Here is a 20,485-nt window from a genome sequence, read left to right as displayed (position 1 = left end):
AAAGAAGCAATTTTCCCCCTCATTGTATGAAATTGAATGTATACAATTCTTTATTTATCCTCTTCATTGTTTGGAATCTAAAGCATACAAATTCTTTATTTACATTTTCCTCGTACGAAAGTGTAAAAATTATCTCATTTATCCACACGATCAAATAAGGTATCTTACATGATAGTATTCTAAGTTTCGAACTCTCAAATGACCTTTTTTATTTATTTCCGATTAGAATAGATAAACGAGAAAAACGAGCAAGAATACAAGACTTATATACCACTATGATGTGAATAGTCAAAATCAATATAAATGACCCCCCTCCCTTCCCAAAAAAGAAAAGAAAAAAGTACCATAAGAAAGTTGACACTATCCCTAATTTAGTATATTAAAACAAGGAAAAAGCATCTCTTTTGACAAAATTTGTAAGAAAAGCACTTTAGTTCACAATAAGAACAAAAGAAAGAGAAGGGAGGAAAAAGACTTAAAAAAAAAAAGGGATGGTGAATAGATGCATGGTTTCTTCGTCTTCAAGACACACTCCACTATCTATAATAAGATGCCATGATATAAAGCATGAGTGCCGATGAAGTGGTGATTATCAACTCCTGCAGATACCATAAAGGTTGTCAACTTAGCAGCAACACACACTGACCAATGGGATAATACATAAGTTTGTCATTGGGCAATCAAAAAACATGGAAAAAAAACTATTAATAACAGCAGTGTGTGGTCTTATTTCCAGAGTTAATAAAAACCCAATGCATGGTCTTTAAATGTGTCATTGAAGAAACAACTTCTCGAACTCCTCCATTTATAAATATATCAAATCAGTTACACGACATCAAATTGGTCTTTGAAGGAAAATGAATGCCACTAATTATCATCAAAGATGAAAACATTAGTTGGTACCTTCGGTAGTTCAAGGGAAAAAATGGCTAATACCTGTGCTTAGTTAATTGATTTTATTATAGATTCTAAATTCATATGCACATTAAGAAGCGAGACATGGGAAACCATCATTGCAAAGTGTGAGAAAAGACTATCAAAATGAAGACAAAGACACATCCTTTGGAGGGAGAGTGACTCTAATTAAATTTGTGTTAACACCTATTCCTATTTTCCATTTCTCTTTCTTTAGGGTCCCAAAGAAGGTGGTGGGTAGGTTTGAAAGTTTGCAATGGTGGTTTTTATGGGGAGGGGGAGATGACCAAAAGAAAATATCATGGGTCAGTTGGACGGATACCTGCACATCTAGGGAGTAAGGAGGATTGGGGATTCGAGATTTGAGGAAGTTTAATATTGCCCTATTAGGGAAATAACATTGGAACTTATTTCAGAACCAGGGGGAGTTATGGCCAAAGATTTTGGAATCAAAGTACAAAGGATGGAGGAATATGGATGAAGAAAGAAGGAATCAAAAGGATTCGATTTGGTGGAAGGATTTATGTGCTGTGTGTGGGGCAATAGAGGAAGGCAAGTGGTTTAACAATGCTGTGAGGTGGAAATTGGGGAGCGGTAAAAATATAAAGTTTTGGGAAGATGGTTGGGTCGGAGGAGGTGAGTCAATGTTGGGGAAATACCCGAGACTCTACAGCATTTTAGAACAGCAACATCATGGACAGAAAGTCTTGGAACAAGCTCTATTTTTTTGCTAGCTATGGCTATAAAATTTTGAGAAAAACTTCAATATACCTTTCCATTACTGGTCCAGCAACATTAAGGCTGGTTTTTTGTATGGGGGGAGGGTGATGCTAACTAATTTTTTGTTGTTGGGTGGTTCTCAGCTGTATTATTAGTTACTGGACTCTGGTACACTAATATGTACTTCAGCTGGTTCTCAACTCCTTCACACCACATGAACTAAAATATAATACTCATGTAACCAAAAAATAGTTCCAAATCAGGAATAAAAAATGTCTCAAAGGCAAAAACAACTGCAGGCCATGCATATATTATTCACAAGGATAGTGGATAGTTCTATCTTTATATATTTTAAGCCAGGAAGGACTGCTCATGTATTAATAGTATACCTGACTGTTGTACAAAAGAGTAGGAATAAAACCACCTGCAAACTCAATTATGTTCAAAATGAAAGTGTATGCCTGCAAGAAAAGAACCAGAAAATATTAATCTTTATTTGGAAAATAAAGATTAAACTTGGTACAAGTGGAAGTCAAACACAATACAAAATTAAAATCTCTGTAAATGGGCTACCACAAATTTCTTTCTTTAAAAATACTCTTCAAATAAGAAATTCAATAAAGATTAAAAAAAAAGGAATATTAATGATCTGTCATACCATGACGAAAAACAATTTGGTTTTACATGAAGTGAAATAAGAAAAGAGGATGATAAGATGAATTGATCCCTCTCTCCCTTCCTCCTTGTTTCTTTTATCTTTCTTTGTTTCAGGAAAAAATCATTTAGATATATTATATCAGATTCCGAGTACCCAAAAAAATATATCAGCTTCCTTATTAATTGTTACAGAAGCCAAAAATTAGGGATATCAAAGTACTGATCCATGAGTCACACCAAAAGATCTAAGGAATCATCATACCAAAGATGAAATAGCTACACATCCAAAAACCAAGGCTAGTGATCGGAGCAGTCGTTTTCCCATGCGGAGTCCTTCTCCTGTGTCTTCACCCTCTTCCTGTAGCCAACAGTAACATGAACTATACAATTCTAATGATAACCCAACATGGTTCAAAAACTAAGATTTTAAAATTTCACCAAATATGCTGTCATAAGAGATGAAACTCACATTATATTTGGGGGTTACAGGAGATTCAGAGGCTTTTAACTTCTCAAAAAGCCTATAAACAAAGGCAAAGGCTAAAAACTGCAAAGGTTTATATTCAGCACTGCGCTTGACAAGGATCCAAGCTGTCTGCAGACAGATGATAAACAATTCTGTTTAAATACTACAATTTAAGACAAAAGACACAAGATTGATATGGTTTTTGAGCATTGATATTTTCCCAAACAACAACAAAGCCTTATCCCACAAGGTGATATTTTCCCAAAAATAAAATAAAATAATCCCTTATATCCTACTCACAAAAACAGCAGATATTGCCAAGTTGATGCGCATGTCATTTTGACTTGATTTAGTAAGCCTGAAATTACATTGAAGGACAAAATAACATCAAAAGATACAAGTAGCTGTTAATAGATTGATAGTGATAAGGGGGAAAACAATAATTTGAATAAAATGTAGAACACTAGAAATAAATGTAATCCATTCATGCAAGCAGGAAAAATGAGATTTTCCTTCCAAGCTATTGTATCCAAAAAGCATTTACAAAAAAAGGTCAAAATACAATTTTGGTTCCTCATCTGAATTTTTTTGTTTTAGTTTGGTCTCCCTAGTTTAAAAAACTATAAGAAATGCCACGTCAAAATGACATGGATCAGTACTAAAATGGTGTGTGTGTGTGTGGGGGGGGGGGGGGGGGGTAAGTGGTAACTAAACTAATCCAAATAGAAATCGTGATCTTCTCAAAGCAACAATAATATAAGAGTAATTGAATCATATCAAGAATAAAGGATATCCTAATTAATACTATTTATTTGGCAGTTTGATTAAGTGTTTTTTTATTCGGCTTATTTTAAAGAAATATCACCTATTTTTTTCAACTTTCTAAGAGCGCTTCTGAAAAACAAGAGATCATTTCCTTTGAAACAAACATGCTGTAACCATGATTGATTTAGATTTACACCAAATTCAAATTTTTTTTTTTCGGGGGGATGGTAGACTGTCATGCAGCAAAGCAACCTATAGTGATCCCAGCAATTATTTTAGTAAACTTATGGTAGCAACAGCAATATACAACAACAAAACTACAATCTCATTAATCATAAAAAGCAACATTAAACCTTGGCCCCCAAGGTATAACTGGAAGCTTGTCAGCATACTTGATCTCCTTTGAAACCTGCATTTAGTTTAATAGGTACATTAAGATTTTGAGATGCAAACAAAAAACAACATATTGGGGTCAAGAGCAATGCTAGCAACACACTGTAACACATCCTTTCTCACACTCTATATTATTGGTTAAAATTTATAGGAAACTACAAAATTATGAGTGGAACTCATTAAATATGGAGTGGCACACACAAAATATTGTGATTTCCAAAAAAATTCAACTAATAGTAAAGAGTGTGTTGCTAGCATTTCTCTTGGGGTCAAATACTTGGAAAAAAATAGGAAGAAGGCACAACACATATTTGAATGAGCATTTTTTTTCCATAAAGGTATCTCCTAGGGAGATAGTTGTGCACTTTTCAATATCTACTACCCATGCTAATATGAAAGCATTGCATAGCTGAAGCAAAAATCATGATTGTTGTATACTTTTTCAATATCCACTGCCCATGCTAAGCATGAAAGATTTGCATTGCATAGCTGAAGCAAAAATCATGATTGGGTGGGTACAGTCCGCATAGAGTTATCAATGATTCTAAGACGGGAATTGATAAATCATAATCCTGGCAGTTACTTCATCATGTCATTCTGTCTAACTTCCCCCACCTGCTCACCCAAAGCAGCCCAAAGAAAACAATGAAAAATAGCAAGAGTTCAAGATAAAAATGCACTATTTTGAGAAGGGGAAAATACATCAAATACATCCAAAACTAAATTAACAAAGTAGCTTCAACCTCAAACACAAGTTAACCAAGAAGTATTTCAGTGTTGTCATGCCATCAAGTTATGCGTGTGATTTTAAGTATCCACAAAAAAGAAAGATTTCCCTACATTACCTTAAATGATCCAAAAGTCACACCCTTTTTCCGATTAGACAATTGAGCCATCATGAGTTTGTCATATGCCTTTTCCAGCTGATCATACATTCACAACACACAAGATCCCACACATTAGTGCATTAAACTTTGACAAAAATCATATATCAATACACATCAATAAGAACCAAAAAAATAATGGAATCATCAACCTCATATATCACATATGTGAGTTTTACTTTGTAGGACAAGCATTAGAAGTAAACTTAAAATATTATATTATACATATTGCTCAGCTCATACTTTCAATTTCCAAACATGATTGCAAACAATCAACCTCACCCATTTGAAACTTGGAAAACTAGTTTTCATGTCAGCAATGACATCACAGACTGTTCCACAATATAATATTGTTGGAATACCAATAGTTTATCAAAACCATTTTATCTAAAAACAACGGAAAAACAGTTAACCTACTCTTGAAGCAGTTGCTTCATCGCCATTCATCTCAGCCTCCTTCTTTTTTTTAGCATATGCTGCCTTGACCATGTCAAATTTCTCAATAGGGCTTACACCTAGCACCTACATCACATACAGCAACTCAGATACAACTTGAATGACTTCAAATTCCAAAATATGAGCTAATCATGGTGAAGTTTTTCACTTTTTACCTCATAAGGATTAAATTCACCATCGGGATTAGAGCTTCCTGCCGCAGATGCAGCAGCACAGATAATCTTTCTATCACTCCATGCTGCTGTCTGGGGAAACCTGAAAACTCACACAAAATTGCATTTTATTAACCCTAGAAACTAGAAATGAGCTCCACAAAGATAAGAAACGCGTCATATGCGGAAAACAAGAGAAGTTGAAACGAAAATTTAATCTTACTAAGTGGATAGAAAGAAAGAGAGAAACGGATGACCTGAGGCTGATAGAGGTTGGAACTTTGGGGAGAAAATTATTGTGGGAGAAACTCAATTTGGGGCAGTGCAGTATGTTAGAGATTCCCAGAGCCATTGGGCGCGCCACTGCAACGATGTTATCTCTCTCTCAGTTTATGCCTGAAATTTAAGTTTTATAGGGTTTTGCTTTATCTTTCTCAATTTCTTCTTTCATTGTTTCGGATACTAGTATCATACAGTATTTGGTTTAGATTAAAGTTAGAAAAATAAAATCATTTTTATAGAGATAAAAAAGATAAATAATTAGGTTGAAAAATGAATAAAATTAAACGCTTTCTAAAATAAGTGAGTCATTAAAAAATATAAAAATAAAAAATTATGTCCTATAAGAATATAAATTTTTTATCATCGTTCAATCACAATTTATTTTATTGTATATGATAAATTTATTAATTTTTAAAATTATTGTATATGATAAATTTATTAATTTTTAAAATAATTATATTAAAATAATTTAAATGATGATTTATAATTAAATAATAATATAAGATTGGTTTACACGGTGAGTGTGTAGATATTAAATAAAAAAAATAACCTTGACTAAGAAAATCAACAAATATTATGCATATATAATAAATTGTAAATTTGTCAATATTTTTCCAAAAAAAATTGAAAATTTGTTAAAATTAATTTTTCTTTTTTTTTAATTGATAGTTTAGGTGAAATCCCTGTATATACACACTTGATGGATGTAAATTCCATTTTGTGTTAATTGTAGGGCCTAAAAATTGGAAGCCCTCACAGTCAAATGTATGGAGAATTTGAGATTGACATAATCTAATTGAGTGTGGTATAGTGCATAAAAAATAGAGGTAAACCAAGTGAGAGAAATTGCATGAAGTCGATTAATTTAGTGAACTACAGTAGTGAAATTATAATACAGTAGTGAAAGTATGATCCTAATATTTATAAAGGAGAGAAACATAAATTAAAAATGCAAGAACCATTTCAACAATTTGCTAATGTTTCGTTTTAACGGCTCCATTCTAATGTGGAGTACAAGGACAAGCAAATCTATGGATGATCCAAGGTCAAAAGATGTTTGCTTAGTTACACAGAAGCAGGCTATTATTGTGGAAGAGCCAATTAAAACTATTACAGTGGGAAAAACATTTTAGTCGTAGGATGCATTTTTTTCTTGAGATAAGTGTGGGTACACTGTAAGAATGGTTACACTGGATTTTTTTAAAACAAAAAAAATGACCCCTCTTCTTCGCATTGCTTTGCTTCTAGATTCTTACTCCCTTCTCTCGTTTCTCTATTATTGTATCTATATGCTTGTTCATTTCATCAAATTTAAATAAGCCACAATTTATTCACCAACATCTAAAATTAAATTACAAACATCACCATATATTCACCAGATCCCAAATTAAATTACAAGCATCAATATAATTTTTTTTAAGAACATAATAAAATAAATTAAAATATATAAAAACTAAACTGAAAAAAAAAACACTTATGCGATCTTGGTGTGGTGGAGTTTACTCAGGATATTTTGATTTCCGTGGTGAACCCAAAAAAAGCCCTAGTAGGCATCCATGGAGAGCTTTTTGACACCAACGACAGCTTCTTGTAGACGAGGTCATGACACTGTGGGAAGCAAAGGAAGAAGCTTGATGGAACCAAGGGAGACAGTGAACTTGATTTGCATAATAGGAAAGGAAAACATTGTTTTTTTTTTAAAAAGAAAAAGAATAATCCAGTGTAGGAGGAAGTCTTACGGTATATCCTACAACCAAAATAATTTTCCTACTGTGGAAAACATTTGAAACTAACATAGTAATCATAAAGCGACATCAACGGGCCATTATTATATTATCATAAAAAAAACAAAGTGTTTAATATCACCACTGTGCAGTACAGTCAATCTATTTTAAGACTTGTTATTTTTTAAGAGTTTAATATTATTCGGCAAGCCGTGTTAGATTTTACTTCGATTCTTCAGTTTTAAAAAGAATTTAATAATAGGCAAGTATTGTCAACATTAGAAAAAATTACACAGTAAGGTTTTTTTTATTGGTAAAGTACACAATAAGTGTATGTATTATTTTTGTAATTAAAAAGACAATTTTTTTTAGAATAGAAATAAAAAGCAAAAAAGATAAGATACTGAATTGGAAAAATATAAATGATAAAATATTGAAAGTAGAATATTAATTATTTTTTAAAAAGAAGATGTTATACTGGAAAATACTTTAAAAAATTATTATCACTGTTTCTTTTTTCTATTTTTATTTTTAAAAACAGAAAAAAGTTTTCAAAAATAATAATTGTAATTGCAATGATTCCTAAGAACTAAGAACTACATAATTGAATTGAAGTTTAAAGTTGAAGGAAAAGTTTGCCTTTGCCTCAAATAACAGTCAAAAGTCACTACCAAAAAAAATGGCAGTCAAAAGTACTTTGTTTCAGTATATATGCATTTACAAACTTCTCTCGAGCCTTTATTTAAAAATTATCCATCGATCATCTTTAGTTTTCATCTGGCAATTTGCTTTGCCAAAATGGATTTTAAGTTTTGTACACAAACACCAAGCTGAAACCAATTAAAGGTTGATATCTAAAAATAAAAATAAAAAGTTAATTTGTAGGAGTGAGACAAATTATATGTAGTATCTCATGCAATCTAGCTATATAATATCCTAGATTTCCATTGTCTCATGATGTTTGCCCTGATTTGATGAATATATATTGTACCAAAATTCCATTTCTTCACTGAGCTGACAAGAACCATGATTGTCCTTAATTTCTCCAAAAGTATCTGAGGAGACTGCACCGTAAAATCCTGCAATAGGTGGATTAATATTCCTTGAGGGTAAACCGTAATTGGCAATCATTACACTTGATGCATTCGAACTAGTATTTGCTTGTGCCTCTTGCAAGATACGTGAGGAAGGATTGCCATTGTGCACTCCACTTTTCTGGATCCTCTTCTTCAAATGGGTATGCCAAAAATTCTTTATTTCGTTGTCTGTTCTTCCGGGCAAACTTGCCGCTATAGCAGACCATCTATGCAATCAAGGGGTTCACACTTCACAATCATATTCTATAATGAGAAAAAAGACTATACACCGAAAATATGTTACATCTCATATCTTCTTGAAATCTTTAAAATAGGAAATGATATATGCATGGCATCTTTTTAAATCAGTACACACGAGATATTTGGAGTTCTTGTTTCCGTAGCCAGAACTCATTCACGGAGAGAGACAGAGAAATAGAGCTAGAAAACAGTGTAGTCAATTAACAATATATATGTTAGGTACCCTACATGCACCAACCTGTTTCCAAGAATTCCATGTAGCTTTAGGATGGTATCCTCTTCTTCCTTGCTGAATTTCCCTCGTTTAATATCTGGCCTCAAGTAATTTATCCAACGAAGCCTACAACTCTTGCCACACCTTAACAAACCTAAAACAATCATATCATAGCATATAGATTAGAAAATATATAATACAGGAAAAAGGAATGTAATTAGCACAGTACTGACCAGCTTGTTTAGGAAGCGCACGCCAGTTTCCATGGCCATATCGTTGAATATGAGAAACCAATATCTGATCTTCTTCAGCAGTCCAAGGTCCCTTCTTCAATCCCATTCTCTCACAACAAGGAGTTCTCGTCATGGTCGGTCACTGCACTGCACAACACAACACAATAATAATGTAAGCTCCTTTTCTTTCTACTAATTAATAACTTTGCTGTGGCCTCGATTGCGCTCACGCTCTTTCAAGGTACCTTCGATCGGCTCCTTTATTAGGGAAAATATACAACATATATATATATATATATATATATATATATATATATATATATATATATATATATATATATGTGGTCCAAATAAACAGCATATATGGCTTCCAAAACAAAAGTACTTGATAGTGATCACATCATATCATATCCCTTTTCGTGGGTTTTCCAATTCCCGTTTTACTACTCCAAATTAAAGCACGCACACCTACACTTTGAAATTAAATAATTGCAAAAATGTGTGATCAAATCAAAGTTTCTATACTTTTTAAATTAAATAATGAATTTAGTTTTCAAATTTTAAAAGTATTCTAATTTTAAAAAATATATTAAATTCTTAACACGAGAAGCTAAATTTACATATATTTTAAAGTTTGAAGATAAAATTTATGGACATAATTAAGAATATAAAGACCTTGACTATATGTAACCATGTTATAAAAAGTAAAAAAAAAAAAAGAAAAAACACATTTTTTCCTTAAATAAATATATAGGAAGACCTTATCACAGTTTTGTGATAATCTATAGAGAGATGGGGCACTAGCTTGAAGAAACTGCTCCCATAATTAAAAATGCAACAATAATGACTTTGAATCGTTTTGTGACAAAGTAGCAATTAATGCTTTGTAGACTCCAACTGAGTTTCCAGGTTGCTTCTCTTTAAAACTTGGGCGTCCTGTAAAGGGCAAAAGTAATGATATATGTTATGTTATGTTATGTTGTGTGGGTCAAAAGTAGTATGCGCGGCATGGACAAAATGGACTTCTTGATCATGTCTTGCTATTGCTACTGTTTCTGCCGCCTTTTCTTTCCATTGTCCCCGTTAAGTGCGTGCGTGCTAGTTACCATCTTCAATGCTGCTGCAATACAACAAGAAAAAACACATTATATATTTTTCTTTCCTGTTGCATTGTACTTATATAGTAATAAGTTTTTTAAATGAGAATACTTCAGTTACTGTCACAAACGAAAATAATAAATAAAAATTAAGTTAAATTGTAATTTTCATCTCTCTTTAATTATCAATACTATTTTGGTTCTTTGATTATCTTTTTGTGATTTTAATTTCTGCATTAAAAAATAATAATTTTAGTCTCTCTCAATTTTTAGAGTGTTTTATTTCTTTTATTTTAGTTCAATTTTTATTGAAAGGAAGATTTGACATTAAAAATTGATATGTGTTTCAAATTAACAAAAAGAGAGTATATAAAATAAAATATAGGTATATCATTTTTTTATTTTACAATAATACATATTAATTTAAGGTATCATTAAAAATTAATTCAATCGATTAAAATATAAATATACCAAATTATCTGTAAATGCACAAAAAATGTATAAAAATTAAGAGAGAAAAAAAATAAGAGAATGAAAATTATGAAATAATTAAAACGGTGATATAAATTAATCTTGATAATCAAGTTTGTTATAATTAACTTTAATTTTAATTGTTCATTTCTGAGTAATACAATTGAAGTTCATTTTTTATTATTTTATGTGCTCTCTTTTTCTCTCGTGATCTTCTCTCTGTGTATATGAGAATCTTAGTAGTATATATTTTATATGCATTCTTTATTGTTGATATATATTTATTAAAAATCATAAAACTAACTAAATCTCATTCTTTATTCAATAAGTCATATTCATAATTTTATATAACTAATAATAGAAAATGTCTTAGAATAAATGTGTGTTTGATCAATCTTGATAAGATTGATTTTAGTTAAAATTGATTTTAAAGTAACCTAATTTATAATTGTATGATTTTCTTATAAATATAAGTTAAAAATAAAATTCAGTATATATGTTTTTTTTCATCTAAGACAAAAGTATTCAAAATAACTTTAAATTATAATTAATTTTAATTCCAAAATCAATTCTGATTTTAGATTATAAAACATGAAACTTGCTGTAGTAAGAAGAAATCAAGACATAATGTCACGCACTAGACATTCATGAAGAGTACGGGCTTTGAATCCATCTAATTTAATGCACTTTATCTTCTTATTTTCATTCATCCCCTTTCTTCTTCTTCTCGCTTTGTGAGGCATCCTATGAACATCTCTCCCGTGGTTCCTCTTATAAAGGCAGGTAAGTGGCTTTTTCAAGAAAAAGAAAAAGAATGATTTCTTAAAATTAAAAATCTTATTAAAGTAATAAATTAACTCTTATATTTTATATATTACACGCCATTCTTTAATGCAAATTTTTTTTTTATTATATTTCTCTCTTTGTGATAAATATTTTTATCATTAATTAATACTTGTCCTATATTTTTTTAAAAATTCTCATTTTTTTACCTTAAGGTTTCTATTCATTTATATATATATATATATATATATATATATAATAGCGCTAGCACATGGTACCTGGAATAATAAATAGCAGCACTGCAAGATTTTCTTATAGAATAATGTGTCTCCGTATCTCTTTGGGCAAATTGCAGGTAGGTCAAATCATCATGACAAAGGTTGACTTTGGTGTGTAAAAAACAAGGAGAAAAACTCTTCTTTACTACGATCATTACGCCTTCAAATTAATTAATGAACTACAAATTTATGCATATATATCCCAATTGCCAAAACATTGACCTTAGACCACAATTGCAAAACTCAAGCAATCACATCAACTGGTGTTCCTTTGTTTAAATTTAATTAAAATTAGTTTTCTTTAAGTTTTAGTTATTGGTCATATTTAACAACGGATTTTACATTAAAGATATACATAGGATGAGAAAAAATAGTTAAAAAATAAAACAAAGTCAAAGAAAAAGTTTACGACCATATCAGTAATTTTTTTATCCTTAACAATTAAATACAATATTAAAAAATTTAGAACACTTACATATAATACACTTTGTTAAAAATTAAATTTTGTCAAAAGTATTTTTAAGGGTATTAGTAAAAGATTACTAAAAGTTATAATGAATGTGTAAATATATTTTATTTTTATTTTTATTGTTTAATCAATATTTAAAGAATGTTTGTTACACTAACATTTTCCTTATTATTTTATTAATTATTACTATTCAAGATAAAAGTTAATAAGCATTTTAAGGACTCTAATTAATGAAATAAAGTATAACTTTTTAAACAGATGCAAGAGATTTTGTTACAGTTATCCTCTACATTACAAAAACTAAAACTAAAATACCAGAGATTATAATTAAATAAATTTACCACGCCTATCTCATTGTATCATCAGATCTCTTTCCATAATTTCAGACAAAGAAACCATATATGATCGAATATAATAAGGTTTTCTGACGAGCTCCATATACGTTGGAACTCATAACGTAATCTACCGTGCCTGGGTATTTATTTCTGATACATAATAACCTATAAGTTTTTCAAACAACATTAAGAAATTGAAGAGCTAAGTCCAAGATTGAGCCCATCTGAAAAATTTAGAGCAATAAAGAGGAATCATTGGTCATCTTCTTCAGAATCTTCATCATATTTTGCCTCAATAAGCTCCGGCCGAACTGATGGCTTGCTCTTTAACGGTTCTCCTTGTTTCCATGATTGTTCAAGCTGTTCCTTTTCCTCTAGTAATTCAATTTTTGTAAAGCACAAATAGTCAACACGTTAAGGAGGCACATAAGATACTAGGATTCTTATGAATAATTATGATCTACTTTTTTTAGTTTAATTTCTTTGTATTATCTATTAAAAATAATTTACATTGTCAACCAATTATAATAAGTATAACCTGTAAGATAATTATTGTGAAAGTTAACAAAAATACCAACTATATTTGGTGATTTCCAATTGATTGACAATATAAAAACTGTTTATATGGTGATGCATAAACTATTTACTCTTTCTATATAAAAATATAAAGGATATTCTCTATTTCTTCCTCTAAGATTTGCACGGTCAATTTGATTTTGCAAATAGACTAGGCGAGTCAGAATCCTCTGCAAGAACATATTCATAAAGTGGGTCAGAAAAATATGAATGACATTTACAAACTATCAGTATAACAAATATTAAAACCAAAATAATTCATATTACATATAAAGTAGAAGAAACTGAATCACAAATGCAAGAATTTTGTTACACATTCATGTAGCGGAAAAAGTAAAAGCCAGTGACATGTACAAAATGCCAATGTTTTAATCAAGGGTTATTATATTCATACGCTTGTTTTCTCTCCCATTTCACTTTCACTTCATTTTTTTTTCCTATCTCTCTTTATTTCCCATTTTATCATTTGCCGCATCTATCAGTTTCTCTCTGTTCCTTTATTTTTCCTCTCTATCTGTCTTTTTCTTCCTATCAAGCACTCCAAAATTGGGGTGTGCCTTTAACTTTTTTTCTATATCAATCAAGATAAATTAGAAAAGGAGCTCCCTCTTTCCCATATTCTGTTAACTGTGTGTTACTCAAGGAAAATAAAAGTCAAGGTTTCAACCTGTAAGTTATAAACTCTTGCAGAAAACTGATATAAAAAGCAAATATAATTGATTTTTCTAGTAAAAGGTTTAGCTACTGTATTTGGTGTAATGATATCTGAATCTTGGATTGCTACAATCCAGAAAGTGAATCTAAATTAGTTATTGATCAGAAATTTTAGATCCAGTAGTGGAACAAAGATAAATGTTCACTAAGCATAGAGTCAGGGATCCTTACGTGTTTTGTTATATCCTCGTGAAGAATTTCAGCCTTTTCTTGAACCTCCACCTGCCAAACGCCAATGGGGAAAACAAAGTAGTTAAATCCCATTTTCTAAGCTATGACAAGATACATTCAGGAACTGACTGTAAACTACACAGACAAAAAATCAATACAAGAATAAGTAGCAGAAATATGGTTTCCAATTACACTAATTTTTAGATTTTTAATTCCTATTTCTGATAGTTGTGTCCTTCAAAAGATAAAACAGTTGTTCTTTATGTATGAAACAACTTACAACACTTAATTTTGGGAGCAAGCCGGCTTTCACTTTTTGCTGCAAATCCTCACATTCTTGCTGTAAGCAAGGTAACACAATTGGTTATAATGTATTCTAGGACAGCGACAGAATCCATAGTTAATGTAATAACCATATAATTTCCAATGCATAGTTGCATTGGAAATGTTCATAATTGACTCTGGGAAAATAATAATAGGTTCATTGCAAGTCATTTACCTCTGTGAAGTCTTCATCTGACAGCTCAGAAATGGGAACAGCCTTATCCATGAAGGAAACTTGCAAGAGAGTTCCATTTGATATTTCATCAAAGAAAACACCTATAAGTTAAACAAGTCAATCATTTAAGATATGCATAGAACCACATTAAGAAATATAAAGTAACTTAACAAAAGTAGAGAAAAAAAGTGGTGAGCACACAGTATCAGATCTGTATGTAATTTTGTACCTAGAACTCTCAAGAGATGGTAAGACTTCCTTTGCCTAGAATCATTGGAATCCACTTTGGCTCTGACAAAAGTTCCAACAGCCTTAACCACAAAACTTTCAGGCTGTTTTGATAACTCTAGCACCAAACTTCGTTTTAGGTAAATGAGGTTTATATTATTGGCAGTAATGGACACAAAGCGGCTATGTTTGATAAAAAAAGATCCCTTTTTCAATGGAGGTTTTCCAATTAAACTTGATAGTCTGCTTCCCATGCTTGTTTTCTGATCATTGACATGCTTGTCTGTAGAACTGTTTTCTATTTTCTCATCTTTTTTCTCCACAGATGAATCATCCAACTTCTTGGCAATGTGAAACTCCAGTAGAGGATATATCTGACTTTTTGGCATAACTTTCTTTCTAAATATAGGAAACAACCTTTCATCAGCGAGGAACTTCCCCTTATCTTCAGGGTGATGAAGATTTTTCTCCTTAATGTATTCATGTATGAGAGAATTTACATCACATTGCGTTAATGGTTCACTTTCACATTTCCCAATGGATGCAAGGAAGCTAATGAGAAGTTTTGATCCCCATCCCTCAAACTCCTCTAAATTCTGTTTGGCTGGCTTATAATCTTCATCACTATGCCTTAACATCGAATCATTTTGTTTTTCTTCTTCACCTTTACAATATTTTTTATTATGCAGAAAATCTTTACCCTTTTTGTAGTTGGGCTGTGCAGCAAAGATATCATCACTAGTCAATCCTTCTTTTGTCTCTGAATAGTACCCCTTCCTTTTGGATGGCTTATAATCTTCATTAATATTTGATTCCCATGACATCAAATCATTTTTCTTTTCTTCACCTTTACAAAAAAAATTATGATGCAGAATTTTTTTACCCTTTTTGTAGTTGGGCTGTGCAGCAAAGATATCATCACCAGTCAATCCTTCTTTTACCTCTGAATTGTAGCCCTTTTGTTTGGCTGGCTTATAATCTTCAACAACATCCCATTCCCATGACATCAAATCATTTTTCTTTTCTTCTTCACCTTTACAAATTCTTTTATGATGCACAATTTTTTTACCCTTTTTGTAGTTGGGCAGTGCAGCAAAGATATCATCACAAGTCAATCCGTCTTTTACCTCTGAATTGTACCTCTTACGTTTGGCTGGCTTATAATCTTCATCTGGCTTATAATCTTCATCAATAACCTGTGACATCAAATCAGTTTGCTTTTCTTCTTCACCTTTACAAATTTGTTTATGATGCGGAATTTGTTTACCCTTTTTGTAGTTGGGCAGTGCAGCAAGGATATCACCACTAGTCAATCCTTCTTTTACCTTAATAATGTCCCAATACTCCTTGAATAGATATTCATATGTTTCTGTGTCATCTAAGGTTATTTTGTTCTGCAATGAACAATCAACTTTTAAAGGACAATATAAAGATATCTCTCTTTAAAAATAAGCTGAACATAAAAAGAACAGGGATAAGCAATACATGTACTACCAATCTGATTAAATCAGTTTAGCTGTTCCAACAGCAAAAAAATGGACTCCACAATTTTGGCTCTATACTCATCTGTAGCACAATGACTTAACCAGCCACTTTCACTTTAACTACAAGATTTAAGCTATGTTTCCGCAGTACAAAATCCCCAATGTTGCACATTATTTTTACATTTAAAAACTGAAAATATCTTTAGCTTCCACAAAATTATAATGCTGACATCACCCAAATCTTTGTCTTCACACCATTATCCCCTATTTTTTATTTCCTTTTTCGCTCTAATAAATAATGGTATTTGCATGTCTCCAGCTTGAAAATGAATAATTTAGATTTTAGGAATTTGTTAAATAATGTTTAAAATATTTAACATATTGTTGAAGTAAAGATAAGGATCTTGTTGAAGTAAAGATAAGTAAATTACGTGCAGTTATAGTAAGAGAAGCAAGGGTATAACAAGGGAACCAGATTCAGTGCATTCACACAGTCGTGAATCATCACTGTTGGATGAAGATTGAGCGGTTTAAATTCCATTTACATATTTTAAGTTTGATTTAAGAGAAAAATATGATCCATCTGATCTTCATCCAACAGTTACAACTAGTCCACAGCGTGAATGTGTTAAACTCCCAATAGCAGGGAGATTCCTGGTTCGTGTAACAAGTAAATTTGTTAAGAACTATTCAAATTCATGTTATCACACCTACCCCCTCGGAGTCATGGTCCAAATTTCGTTCTATAATCACCGCAAGCTCCGAACAGTCAATGCATAAGCCTTTTACCCCTCGAACAACCGTAAAATCAGAGGCAGCAAAGCACTTTCTGCACACACCATTTGGACAGCTAATACAATGAAACTTAGAACGTTCATTACAGTCGAAGCAAAAATGCCGACCTGAAATTGAAAAACACAGAGAAAGAAAAGCACATCACTATAAGTTAAACTATATTTGCATAAAGCTCTCACTACAGTTAATCACTCCCCAAAAGAGAACACTGACTACAAAACTTGGAAATATTCAGTGGGAAACAAAGGAATGTGGCAAATAAACTTATCCCCTCCGCACATGATGGATCAAAAACATAAATCCCAATGCATGCAAAACGTTACTCTCATATTTCTATCACTAAACCTCACATATGGGTTAGTAAGGTGAGAAAGTAATACATTATCAATAAATCCAACGAACTTACCACAAACCCAATATTTTGCAATGTCAAAAAAAGAATCGTCCTTGTTAACACAGACCGGGTGATAAACTTTTCCACAATCGCTGAAATGTTGATACCCATAGATTAATTAGCACCAAAGTAAGTAACCGGTTTTGGTGGAGAAAAAAAAGAAAAAGACTCACTTGTGATCACAAACGACCATTTGTCCACCATCCTTGCATTCAAAACACCACTCCTCCCCTGATTCTTCTTCTTCTTCTTCTTTTGGAACAATTGACTTTTCTATGTTCTTGGCCATTTTAGGGTGCAGAGAGGGTGTCACGCTCACAATGGTTACATACACTGTTGCTTGAACTTGAAGGAAAAATAGTATCTTTTTGGAAAAATAAGTTACTGTAATCAATTAAATTAAATAGGGAATAGAGAAAGACCAAAACCAAAAGATGACGTCAAGTAAAGCGTGTGCACTGTATCAAGACCCTGCAAATAAACGAAGGCAAACTAAGGTCTACAGTACATGTGTGATGTGTCCCATTGGATTTGGACTAAGTATCTTTGTTAGTATTAATTAATATTAATACTAATACATTGTTTTTCGGTATATACAAAATAAAAGTTTTTTTTTTCCGTAAATATACTTTCTCTGTTATTTTTTCCCAATATTATATTGTAATTTAATTCTCATATATACTGGGTGAGACTTTCTCTCTTCTTTTTGTTTTTTTTTTTAATTTAAAATATTATGTTATATAATTTTTTAATTAGTTTTAAAATTACTTATTTATTAAATTAAATTTTATTATTTTGTTTTTTATTTTTTTAAAGAAAAATAAAAAAATTGGATAAAATTAGAGTATAATTTTTTAGTTACTTTATATGTATTTTTGTAGTTAAATTTATGTGTTGTTCATATTTTTTTTGTTATGTTCATTAATTAAAAAAATAAGAAAATTAGTTAGTAGTATTAAAATAAACTAAAAAACACAATAAAAAAATAATTGATAAATCTATCTTATACAATAGACATAAAATTTTAAAGAATAGTAACTGTTATATTGAAAATATTTTTAAAAATATCTTTAAATAAAAATATATTAAAAATATCTTTAAAAATATTTATTTAACAGTTATTTTTTACTTAAGTGATAAGAATTGATATTTTTATTATTTACGACTTGTAGATATGAAAAGAAAAGATTAAAACATCCAAAAAATATTGATAACTGCTAAATATAAATTATTTCTTATAATAAAAATATATTGAAAATATCTTTAAAGATATTTAATTAACAATTATTTTTTTCTATCGATGAGACAATAATATGAAAGAGATGAGTGGGATCCTAAAGAGAATGGCGCATTATGGACGAAAAAGAAAATAATCGAAAATTAAAATTTCAAAAAAAATCCAAATATTCGGATTTTATACTCATCTAATTTCTTAGCCTTAATTTCATAAGATAAATTAAAATATATAATAGACAAATACTTTTAATATTAAATTATAGTATAATTAAAATTTATAAGAAATAAATATTTCTAAATATACAGATAAAAAATAGCAGTTTGGAATCACTGAGAGATTAATCTGTAAAGATAGTGCGTGAAATATAAATCTAAAGGAGAAAGAACATATAATATTTTTTAAAAAGCTAAAAGAACAAGTTTTAGGTATGATATTGACAATATCTAAGAGAATAAGAAAATTGATAGTCTAACCTTTTAAGTTTCTATATTCTAATTTATTATAACGTAAGTAAATATGTTCAATTCTGTTTTCTTTATCTCTAAACTGATTTTATCACTATTTATTATGGTTGAAATCGTGATAAAAAAAATAAATTATACCATAATCCAATAATAAATACTAAGTAACAAATAAACCAAAAAGATAAAAGTGAATAAAATGGATTCAGCATAAAAAATCATGAAGACTGGGGATTCAGCATTGATTGCATTTTCTCTGCACCATCAGACCAGTACTTGTTTCCTTTATGTGAGTTGAAGCAGTAGCCATAAATAAGCCATCGGTGGTTACAGAAATCAAACTTCACCAAATTGAGCTTTTGTTTCCTGATGCCCATATTGAAACTTGCACTTTTTTCTTTAGTTTTGTGCATATACTATATGACTTGTTGACTTTTGCCCTTTTTGTTTTTATTGTATTTTTCTATTTTTTGCTATATATTCATTGCTCTTTTAGTCTTTTTTATTTAAATTTTTCTCAGTTTTTTGTATTTTTTATTTGATTACCTTAACAAATTTGGGTGTTCACGAAGAACTTATACAATACTCATATAAAAGTGAAGCTTGTTTAAATAGGTCAAGTTAAATATTATTTTTAAAAGCTTATTTAGTTTTTTTTCTTCTTAAATAGGTCATAGTTTTCAATACTTATCATAGTTCTCCTTTGCCTATGCTTTGTTGGCTCTTGTACTTATTTTCTGATTCTTATTATTGTACTTTAACCAGACACAAGGATCTTGTACCATTTTTTCTTTAATTTCTATATCTCAGTGACAATATATTTGTGGGTGCCGGTGGGAAATAAAACATGTTATTGAATGCAACTATGCCTATGGGGAGTGAGGGGACCAAGAACGGTTTAAGAAGCCATCCATGCTTGCTATGAAGCAAAAATTGGGCACCCAAACTTGTCGGATCGTGGTAGGAAGCAAAATGGGACAGCATTCTGTAAATTGATTCCGTGCTGACTGATATAAAACCCACGGGCTTAGGATCTTTTTTCTTCTAACTCAAATATTTCCTATCCGAACACTAGGGATTAATTTCTTAAGATATTGAGAAACATTCAAAAAGATTAATTTTTTCATTATATCATGTTTGTTGTGAAAGAATATTATAAATATACATTTATTTTCTTTTTTTATTTCATTTTCATCTTTTTTTTCCCTAATTGTCTATTTTCTTCTCATCACAATATTTATTATATTTTTCTTCCTATCACTCTTTTCCTTTCACCCCAATTTAGCTTAAAATGG

The 20,485-nt window shown here is 30.6% G+C and overlaps 2 protein-coding genes and 1 pseudogene across 2 annotated transcripts; all 3 read right to left on the bottom strand.

Moving 5' to 3' along the window:
* Window positions 1-243: 243 nt before the first annotated feature.
* LOC114407735 lies at window positions 244-5,836 on the bottom strand. The gene is made up of 10 exons (XM_028370951.1): window positions 5,666-5,836; window positions 5,412-5,511; window positions 5,218-5,322; window positions 4,762-4,839; window positions 3,877-3,932; window positions 3,059-3,116; window positions 2,762-2,887; window positions 2,555-2,650; window positions 2,025-2,096; window positions 244-599 (listed from the first exon to the last, which is right to left on the bottom strand). The coding sequence occupies exons 1-10, from the start codon at window positions 5,758-5,760 to the stop codon at window positions 537-539; spliced, it is 849 nt and encodes a 282-aa protein (XP_028226752.1). The 5' UTR covers window positions 5,761-5,836; the 3' UTR covers window positions 244-536.
* Window positions 5,837-8,081: 2,245 nt separating this feature from the next.
* LOC114407736 lies at window positions 8,082-9,444 on the bottom strand (annotated as a pseudogene).
* A 3,120-nt stretch (window positions 9,445-12,564) lies between these two features.
* On the bottom strand, window positions 12,565-17,843 carry LOC114407734. Its single transcript, XM_028370950.1, has 9 exons — window positions 17,666-17,843; window positions 17,505-17,584; window positions 17,018-17,205; window positions 14,821-16,213; window positions 14,592-14,692; window positions 14,373-14,432; window positions 14,093-14,143; window positions 13,307-13,377; window positions 12,565-13,022 (listed from the first exon to the last, which is right to left on the bottom strand). Exons 1-9 carry the CDS (start codon window positions 17,779-17,781, stop codon window positions 12,884-12,886), a joined length of 2,199 nt encoding a protein of 732 aa, XP_028226751.1. The 5' UTR covers window positions 17,782-17,843; the 3' UTR covers window positions 12,565-12,883.
* Window positions 17,844-20,485: the final 2,642 nt, after the last annotated feature.

Source organism: Glycine soja, chromosome 3, assembly GCF_004193775.1.
Source record: "Glycine soja cultivar W05 chromosome 3, ASM419377v2, whole genome shotgun sequence".
NCBI classification, from domain to species: domain Eukaryota; kingdom Viridiplantae; phylum Streptophyta; class Magnoliopsida; order Fabales; family Fabaceae; genus Glycine; species Glycine soja.
The sequence above is the reverse complement of the archived record's forward strand: the minus strand, read 5'-3'. Positions and strand labels throughout refer to the sequence as shown.